The sequence below is a fragment of the Azolla caroliniana genome, unplaced genomic scaffold (assembly GCF_043228905.1).
Source record: "Azolla caroliniana isolate FFs.n. ecotype wild unplaced genomic scaffold, voAzoCaro1.0.p SCAF_4, whole genome shotgun sequence".
Lineage (NCBI taxonomy): Eukaryota > Viridiplantae > Streptophyta > Polypodiopsida > Salviniales > Salviniaceae > Azolla > Azolla caroliniana.
In genome coordinates this window covers 24,660,870-24,670,836 of record NW_028230439.1, presented here as the reverse complement: position 1 = coordinate 24,670,836, position 9,967 = coordinate 24,660,870, and the positions used below count along the sequence as shown (strand labels likewise).

Sequence of the window (9,967 nt, the reverse complement as noted above, 5' to 3'; positions counted from 1 at the left end):
AATATATCCGAATTTAGATACATATAAATAAATAAATAATATATCAAAAGAATTTATCACGTGCATAGGGCAAGATTCAAACCATGCACCTCCACGTAGATAAACCCCAACTTTACCATTGTAATAACTTATCTTTAGTGTTATAAATATAGATTTAATACGTATAAGACCTTTATTTACACATACCTTTATTAAAAGGTAAAAATCATGTATTCTTTAGAGTGAATATTTTATTTACACGTGACATTAAAAGTGACTCGTGCACATCTAGCGTGCATGAGCCCTATATTTAGGAAATGACAAAGCATCACATGCACATTTAGTGTGCATGGACACTTTAGGTGAAAAAGCATGAAGCCATGCTTAGCCTCTTCCATCTTTATATAAGGATGAGAGAAATATGTATAAGGTTGTTGATTAATATAGAAGAATTGATCAATCTAATATATTCGTGGGATTCACGAATTTTGCCATCAAAATTACTCTTATAATCTAAATATTGTTTTAAAATACACTAAACTCGTGGGATTCACGAGATTACTATCTTACTTCTCTTCCTATTATTCATAACTAGCCTTAAGTTGTATTCCTCTTCCTCCTAGTCCAAAACCTCGGCGGTTCCCACCCGACTCACGCAACGATCCGGAGCCGAAGGGCACGACACAGTTGGTGAACCCGACGTGAAGGCGGGTGGTAAGGAGATGGAGAATCAACAAGAAGCGATGAATATGATGATGATGATGATTAAGCGGATGCAAGAAGAGCAACACACAATGTCAGAGATGAAATCGGCAGTAGTGCGGCTTGTGCAAAGAAACGGGGAATTCGACGGAAAGGATGTGTCACGCTATCTACATGACTACAAGATGGAGATGATGCGATGTGGGATACCGGAAGGATTGCAAGTGATATCCTTCAGTCGGGTAGCCACGGATGAGTTACAAGAAAGAATCTTCAAGATACGGCAAGGGTAGAAGCACGCTACGGTGTACCAGAAAAGTACTGTTTTTGGCCACAAAAATTGTCAGTACTTTTAGTACTGTTAGTATGAATAATTCAAAAAAAAAAAATCAGAGAAAAAGAAAATCGATTTTGGAGAGTGGGGTGACTGTAGTACAAGTGTCATTTATTGTAGAAGGAGTGGGGGGAACAGGTGAGGAGATGTTCATTCCATTTTGGGGGCTATTTTCCCCTCACGTCGATTTTGGCGCTTCCCCTCACGTCGTTTTGGCGGTTCCCCTCATACTCCTCTTCCTCTATCCCTCTGAGCTTTTCATCACAGATCCATGTTCAGTTTCTGATTTCCTCCAATCTAAATCTCAGACATCCATGTCTGTTTTGAGCGTTTAAGTTGAGGATTTCTGATTTTTTTAGGGTTTCTGTTTTTGTTAGGGTTTAGGTCGAGGTACAGAGACTGTTGGTAGCAGCCAATAGTGACTTCTTCGACAACGACTTTCTTACATCCATCCATTGAAGTTGGTGTCGTGGTGATTTGTGGCTTTTTCCACCAAATCGAGGCGGCATTGGAGGTTCCTTCCGCCAAATCGAGGCGGCATATCCAACGCTCCGTCCACCATTGGAGGTTCCTTCCACCAAATCGAGGCGGCATATCCAACGCCCCCTCCATCCATTCGAGGTTCCTTCCATCCGTTTTTTTTATTTTCAGTACTAAAATGTTACATTTCTTCATATTTCAGTACAAAAATTTTAGAACTGACAATTGTCATATTTGATATGTAATTCTAATGTTTGAAACGAAATATCTTTCACTTTGCAGGCCACATTTAAAAACATTTGATTTGGTGTCGTGGTGATTTGTGGCTTTTTCCACCAAATCGAGGCGGCATTGGAGGTTCCTTCCACCAAATCGAGGCGGCATATCCAACGCTCCGTCCACCATTGGAGGTTCCTTTCACCAAACCGTTTTTTTTATTTTCAGTACTAAAATGTTACATTTCTTCATATTTCAGTACAAAAATTTTAGAACTGACAATTGTCATATTTGATATGTAATTCTAATGTTTGAAACGAAATATCTTTCACTTTGCAGGCCACATTTAAAAACATTTGATTGTGTTTTCTTGGTTGAGTCTATATAACATTAACTACTTTTGCAAGCCACTTAATTTTTGCGGATAAATCTAGTGACCGAATGGGGGTTCCTAACGAGAGTGAGTTGTCAAGTAACTCATGCATATCTGAAAGGACTAAGAGACGAGTGGTTCTTCACATAGTCCGTTATTTGGTAGAAATAACAAAGAGATTTAGTGAAGAGGATCGTAGGGATATTATCTGTAGAGTGTTACACCATCAAAGTTTGAATGAAGACATGGAGAGAATAAAATTTAGGGACCAATGTGTTTCAGAAGAGATTGTAGAGTCTATGAAGTCATCCCTAGACTTAGTGAAAGGTGTAGAGAGCTTAGACAAACTTGCTGCAAAGAGGGCAGCCCTACACATGGTTGTGAACGGTGCGAGAGGAAAAAAATATAGTGATACTAAAGTTGCCTTAGCCCTGGGTATTCAAAGAAGGAACTTGAGGAAACATCGCCAAAATATACACTCAAACAAATTCAAGTGGATGGGGTTGGGACGTAGACGACGATGTGATGCCTTATCTCAAGAGATTATTGAGAAAGTGGATTCATTTTGGGCCAAAAATACGCGTGTCTCACCAAATAAGAAGGACGTGTGTAGACAACGAATAAGTCAGGGTAAGTACCAGATTCACCCTAGACACTTCTTGGAGATGACAGAGGTATTCCATTTTTTTATATCATTTCACATTCCATAACTTTGTGTTTTGACCAACTGTATATTAATGTTTGCTATATATATTGGTTGATGTAGGCTGAATTGTACATGAACTTTAAAGATCAACATCCAAGCTTGACTGTTGGATTCCGCAAGTTCCAAGGTTTGAAACCATTTTATGTTAGAAAATTAAATGAGAGGAATACATGTTGTTGTGTGTACCATGTGAAGATGGACATGTTAAGGCTAGCCGTGAATGCAATGCGTACTGATTGTAAGGGTATACACGGGGAATTATGTGTCTGCACTTGTGAGATATGTAGACCAAATGGGGAGGATAATAGGTGTAATGCACGAAACATGACTTATGCATCTGTTTCTGAGCTATGGAGGTCTTGTGTTTGTGAAAAAGAACCATCATGTGAGTGGCATCGTCGTACATGTCTATTAAGAACATGTAAGGTTTGTCCGCTACCATTATTTTGTATGCAGGAGCTTGATTTGGGAAACAGTCATATCGTGAAATGGAAATATTTAGAGTATGTGACTGAAAATATTGGCAAGGGAGTTGTAACTAAGCGTATCAAGGAAGTATATAAGGAGACATGTGCTGCTACCCTTGTCTCAGAATTTAAGAAACAACTTGGGGAGTTCATTCCACATAACTTCCGGAGTTATTGGCAAAATTCACAATTCAAGGAATGTATTAATAACTTACCAACGGGTGTCATCGTATCTGTTATTGACTTTGCAGAAAACTATACATTTAAAGTTCAGAATGAGGTTCAATCAATGCATTGGTACAATGATCAATGTACAATACTTGTGCATATTTGCTATTGGAGGCAAGACGGTGAGTTACATAAGAAATCAATATTTTACATTTCAGATGATAAAAAACATGATACACTATTTGTTCAACATTGTTTTAAGCTTCACCATGCAGATTTATTTTCTCTAGGGGTAACCTTTAACCGTCATTGGGTTTGGTCTGATGGTGCTGCCTCGCAGTTTAAGGCGGCACGATCGTTCTACTTTATCGCCAGGTAATTTTTAATCCATATGTTTAGTACTTACCATGCAATGTGTAAGGAAGTAATTCTTGTGTTAGTGCATGCATACTAATTATGTTTGTAATTATTAACAAACAGTACTATTCACATGGATGCATACTAATTATGTTTGTAACTATTCGAATCTTGCACTTGTGAATGGATGCATGCATACTAATTTTGTTTGTACTATGTTTTAATCCATGTGAAGGGTTCTCCATAGACACATTGTACTATGTTGTGTGTTGTATCTGTACTATGTTGTGTTTACAGGAGGATGTAAAGTACTCATCTTGTACTCATAGTATTGTCCGTCCTTAAGAGCATTGTACTAAGTATGTTTTAATCCATGTGAAGGGTTCTCCATAGACACATTGTACTATGTTGTGTGTTGTATCTGTACTATGTTGTGTTTACAGGAGGATGTAAAGTACTCATCTTGTACTCATAGTATTGTCCGTCCTTAAGAGCATTGTACTAAGTATGTTTTAATCCATGTGAAGGGTTCTCCATAGACACATTGTACTATGTTGTGTGTTGTATCTGTACTATGTTGTGTTTACAGGAGGATGTAAAGTACTCATCTTGTACTCATAGTATTGTCCGTCCTTAAGAGCATTGTACTAAGTATGTTTTAATCCATGTGAAGGGTTCTCCATAGACACATTGTACTATACAAGAGGATGTAAAGTACTCATCTTCTACTCATAGTATAAACCATACTAAGTTAGTACTAAGTTATATCCATACTAAGTATCGATTAATCAATGTGAAGGGTTCTCCATAGACACATTGTAGTATGTTGTGTGTTGGTTCTGTACTATGTTGTGTTTACAAAAGGATGTAAAGTACTCATCTTGTACTTATAGTATTGTCCGTCCTTAAGAGAATTGTACTAATTATGTTTTAATCCATGTGAAGGGTTCTCCATAGACACATTGTACTATACAAGAGGATGTTAAGTACTCATCTTGTACTCATAGTATAAACCAGACTAAGTTAGTACTAAGAATTGTACTAAGTATCGACTAATCAATGTGAAGGGTTCTCCATAGACACATTGTAGTATGTTGTGTGTTGGTTCTGTACTATGTTGTGTTTACAAAAGGATGTAAAGTACTCATCTTGTACTTATAGTATTGTCCGTCCTTAAGAGAATTGTACTAATTATGTTTTAATCCATGTGAAGGGTTCTCCATAGACACATTGTACTATACAAGAGGATGTTAAGTACTCATCTTGTACTCATAGTATAAACCAGACTAAGTTAGTACTAAGAATTGTACTAAGTATCGACTAATCAATGTGAAGGGTTCTCCATAGACACATTGTACTATGTTGTGTGTTGCTTCTGTACTATGTTGTGTTTACAAAAGGATGTAAAGTACTCATCTTGTACTTATAGTATTGTCCGTCCTTAAGAGAATTGTACTAATTATGTTTTAATCCATGTGAAGGGTTCTCCATAGACACATTGTACTATACAAGGGGATGTAAAGTACTCATCTTGTACTCATAGTATAAACCAGACTAAGTTAGTACTAAGTTATATCCATACTAAGTTAGTATTAAATGGATGCCAGTATTAATGGAAGTGTAGTACTCTCTATTGACAACATAGTACTAATTTTGTTGGAAACCTGAGTTACAAAAGCAGGTATTTCTCCTTATTCAACATTCGTATGCAATGGAATTACTTCGGGTCTGGACATGGAAAAGGAGAGCATGATGGCGCGGGGGCTGTGATCAAACGTGCCCTTACAAGTGAGCAGTTGGATAATAATGGTGCTAAGCTACAAAATGCACATGATGTTGTGCAGTGGCTAACATGGAAGATGTCAAATGATGGTAAGAACAGATTGTTTGTTGAAGTTCGCGCTGATGAGGTCGATAGAACTAAATCATATGGTTGTAAAACCGTGAAAGGCACACGCAGCACCCATTGTGTGTTAGGGTTTAGCCGCAAGGACACAACACAATTGTTACTACGTAGTTTATCATGCTTTTGTTCCATGTGTATAGATGAAGCTTGGGATAAATGCATCAACCTATCAATCGTGGAGCCCTGGAAGTTGCAGAAGCTTGAGCCTGAACGACAAGATGATATTGAAGATGATGTGCATTCAAACGATATTGTATACTACAACCAAAATCAAGACTTGGCAGTTTTATTGGAAGTTGGAGATCATTTTGCAGTGCTCAAATCTCCTCAGAATGAAGATTTAGAAGACTACTACATTGTGGTGTGCAAGCAAGGAAAGACATTATTGAAAGAAGTGGTGAGGGATGGCTGGGGCAACAATTTCAACGTTGGTGAGTCTGTCGTGTATGGAAACTATTATGCAAAGTTGCCGCAGTGCAAGAACACATATGCATTACTAAAAGAAGCACCCATCGCAATAATCTACGCTGATGCCATTCTTGCGATCAAATTCAATATGACTCAAGCAAAGCACAAGGTTAAGGGATACAACACTGTCTACAAGGTCCCCCAAGAGGTTCATGAGCACATATTAGGGGAGGTCTCTCTATTTAATGCTTGAAAGTCACCCTCTCAATACATTGTACCCTCTCAATACTTGGAGTTCACTATTAATTTTGATGATTGACAAATGAATTGATATATTTCATCTTTCTTCTAAAGTGTTTATGCCTGTCAACCACTTGTACTTATCTTTCATAATATATTAGTTGTTGTCAACAAGACTTGGATTTCTTCATTGCCGATATTGCTCATGTTTCCTGATGTTATTTGAGCATAGAAGTTTTGCAGAGCCATGGTAAAATGAGTAAAAATATTGTATATCTTCTTGATAAAGTCTAGATTCATTGCCGTTGGTGTGTCCTCTGTAGGCACATAAATCTGTAAGTTGAATTCAAATTATGACTTTAATATTGTAAGATTTTATACTGTAAGTTCATTCTTCAAGAAGCAAATGTGCAATGAAGCCTCAAATTCCTTAACAAAATAATCCAACTCCTGAAACAATAATTTGTGATAGCTCAAAAAGGGGAGTGTTTCCTTACTACTGTTAGTGGATAGTTCATCCATTGGGATGATATCATCAAAATATGGCCCACATTGCTTCAACAATTTGCACAAATTCTGGTTACCCTCCAAATGGGATTGATGAAACAGTCTATACTTCAATAACACCCGATATTTTCTGTTTATCATCATTAACACCTGAAAACCTAAATTTTCCTAGCAAGCTAAGAAGAATTTCAAGCATTTTATCTACAACAGACTCAAAGACTTGGCAACTCATCAGGAGATGATCTCAAAAAAGAAACAAAACGTTGTAAAAAGAGGAATACTTAGATCAAAAAGTATATTCCCATTGTTTCTACAAAATACAGAAGTGGAATTTTGACATTGGCAATTGAAACAGTATTTTGGTATCCAAATAGAGGTATTTCAGACATCACTAACAGCTAAAGTTCAAGTACAATCGGAAGAAAATCAGGCACTAGAGGGTAACTTGGCCGATCTTGTAATGCGCTTGTTGTTGGTGCCAGATTTTACATTCTTCTTTATCTTAAAGCCTTTAGGTATGAGCTGACTAAGTGGCACTTCATCATCAGAGGCATCAGAGATAGGCGTGGATGCGCGGGCACCTTGTACTGGTGGCAAGCTTGAGAGAGCAACTGTGTTTTCTGCAACTGCAATGCTTGTACACAAATCCACAAAGGTGCTGTCGATAGTCAAATTATCACTCATCTTTATTCCCCTATCATCATCAATGATGCCTGTACACTCGTTCTTATTAGACTCCTGTATGTGGACTATGGCAGTAGTCATGGTCAACTCCTCTTGTACGGTGGCTGTCAACTCATTCTTAAGACTACGTGTACAATCAGGCTTATCTGTACAATCAGGCTCCTCATGTGATTCTGTACAATCAGGCTTATCTTCAGGGAAAGCGATGTTCTTTCCACGATCCATTTGGGCATTCTCAGTACAATCAAGCTCCTCTTCATTACTAGCAATGTTCTTTCCATACTCCTCATCAGAATCTTTAGACAGTACTAGCACATTATCAGTAGACACTACTAACACATTATCAGTACAATCAGTCTGCTCTTCAGTACTTGCCATATTCTTTCCACACTCTTCATGGGCTTCAGTCTTCTCTTCAGTACTTGCCATATTCTTTCCACACTCTTCATGAGCTTCAATCTTCTCTTCAGTACTTGCCATATTCTTTCCAGAGTCTTCATAGGCTTCAATCTTCTCTTCAGTACTTGCCATATTCTTTCCAGACTCTTCATGGGCTTCAATCTTCTCTTCAGTACTTGCCATATTCTTTCCACACTCCTCATGGGCTTCTTTAGACATACTGTTGTTTGGACATGCCAGCTGCTCTTCACATATGAATGCTTCGTTTTTCTCACAATCCTCATGTGTGGAAGATGTGCTTCCAGAATCTGCCTCCGTGGAAAGGTTAATCCCAGAATCTGACTCTGCACTTGTGCTCCATGAAGTTCCCGATTCAGGCTGCTCTTGTAAACCTAATTAATGGGATTCCAAACAATATTAGTATCAACTCACATACTCAAAAGTTTGCAAACAATGAACATAGGGTTTTGGGCCACATTTTTACCTAATGTTACATGGTCATACTGTACAGCCGTAGATACCCCATTGCAAGTGGTGGGCTCGGTCATCTTCTCCACAACATCTAGGTGCTCAACAGTGTTGCTATGATCTATAGAATGCACCAAAAGCAACAATATAATAGGGTTGTTATGAGCTAAATCATTGTTTTCAAAGTCTGGCTTTTGACGTTTACCTGGGAGTGTGATAAATTCGTCTTCACGATCAGGTTTTGAACTCGTATCTCCGTCACCAAATATCATTTCGTCATCAGCTAGCAACACAAGTACATGGTATTAGACAATGGATTAGGTTGACAACGCTCCTGACAGGTGAGAACTTATATGACTCACCATTGCATTCAACTTTCCTTTTCTTGCCGTTTCCATACAACATTCTTGCAGCATTTCTCTTCTTACTGGGCTCTATTTCTAAAGACACATCATTTCTCTTCTTAGTGGGCTCTATTTCAAATTGTTGACCGGAGCTTGGGGAATTTGTTTGTAGAAGCATATGTTCCACTGCTCCAATGGCCCTTCTCATACATTCATCCTCATCATAAAAATCATAGGTTATTGGTAATGATGGTCCCTGAACCTTGGAATGTGCGGCAGATATTGAGGGTTTAGGCACAGGGGCTGGTAGTTCCATGACCTTCCCTGGCGTGGAGTTGCTTGACACTACGACATTCATTGCAAGAAACAAAAAAACGTTGAACGTTAGTACCATCATCTAAAATATACAATGTAGGTCACAATGTACTCCTCACATAGTTCCTAATTTACTGAACTAGTACTAATAAGGAACAATGTACTGCTCACTTAGTTCCCAATTTACACAAGTAGTACTAATCATGCACAATATACACAAGTAGTACTAATCATGCAGAATATACTACTCACTTAGTTACCATGTTACACAAGGAGTACTAATCCCGAACAATGTACCACTGTACTAATCATGAACAATGTACTACTCACTTGTTTCCTAAATTAGTGGACTAGTACTTATAAGGAACAATGTACTGCTCACTTAGTTCGCAAATTACACAAATAGTACTAATCATGCACAATATACACAAGTAGTACTAATCATGCACAAGTACTAATCCCGAAAAATGCACCACTGACTTTGTCAAATTTATAAGTAGTACTAATCTTGAACAATGTACTACTCACTTATTTCCTAAATCACTGAACTAGTACTAATCCCGAACAATGTACTGCTCACTTAGTTCCCAAATTACACAAATAGTACTAATCATGCACAATATACTACTCACTTAGTTACCAATTTACACAAATAAGGTACAAATCTAGTACTAATAGGGAACAAAGTACTACTCAGTTCCCAAATTACAAAACTAGTACTAATCATGAGCAATGTACTACTCACTTAGTTACAAAACTATTACTAATCATGAGCAATGTACTAGAAACTTAGTTCACAAAGTACAAAACTAGTACTAATCATGAACAATGTAGTAATTACTAAGTACTAATCCAACAAATGTAGATTGGTATTTTGCACACAAGTAATACTAAACGTGATATGTGTTCTACAC

The 9,967-nt window shown here is 37.7% G+C and overlaps 2 protein-coding genes across 2 annotated transcripts; one reads left to right on the top strand and one right to left on the bottom strand.

Annotated features, from left to right (window-relative positions):
- Positions 1-1,433: 1,433 nt before the first annotated feature.
- On the top strand, positions 1,434-6,630 carry LOC147865578 (uncharacterized). Its single transcript, XM_087318670.1, has 4 exons — positions 1,434-1,636; positions 1,778-2,758; positions 2,851-3,537; positions 6,580-6,630. Exons 2-4 carry the CDS (start codon positions 2,153-2,155, stop codon positions 6,628-6,630), a joined length of 1,344 nt encoding a protein of 447 aa, XP_087174796.1. The 5' UTR covers positions 1,434-1,636; positions 1,778-2,152.
- An 81-nt stretch (positions 6,631-6,711) lies between these two features.
- On the bottom strand, positions 6,712-8,952 carry LOC147865577 (uncharacterized). The gene is made up of 6 exons (XM_087318669.1): positions 8,757-8,952; positions 8,600-8,677; positions 8,411-8,515; positions 7,524-8,318; positions 6,953-7,044; positions 6,712-6,786 (listed from the first exon to the last, which is right to left on the bottom strand). The coding sequence occupies exons 1-6, from the start codon at positions 8,944-8,946 to the stop codon at positions 6,712-6,714; spliced, it is 1,335 nt and encodes a 444-aa protein (XP_087174795.1). The 5' UTR covers positions 8,947-8,952.
- Positions 8,953-9,967: the final 1,015 nt, after the last annotated feature.

Coding starts and splice junctions, on each gene's coding strand:
- LOC147865578 (XM_087318670.1), top strand. CDS start 2,153: ATGGGGGTTCCTAACGAGAGTGAGTTGTCAAGTAACTCATGCATATCT. Junction 2,759..2,850: donor ACTTCTTGGAGATGACAGAG/GTATTCCATTTT, acceptor TGGTTGATGTAG/GCTGAATTGTACATGAACTT. Junction 3,538..6,579: donor CATTTAAAGTTCAGAATGAG/GTTCAATCAATG, acceptor GAAGTTTTGCAG/AGCCATGGTAAAATGAGTAA.
- LOC147865577 (XM_087318669.1), bottom strand. CDS start 8,946: ATGAGAAGGGCCATTGGAGCAGTGGAACATATGCTTCTACAAACAAAT. Junction 8,319..8,410: donor GTATGACCATGTAACATTAG/GTAAAAATGTGG, acceptor CCCATTAATTAG/GTTTACAAGAGCAGCCTGAA. Junction 6,787..6,952: donor AAATATCGGGTGTTATTGAA/GTATAGACTGTT, acceptor TTATTGTTTCAG/GAGTTGGATTATTTTGTTAA.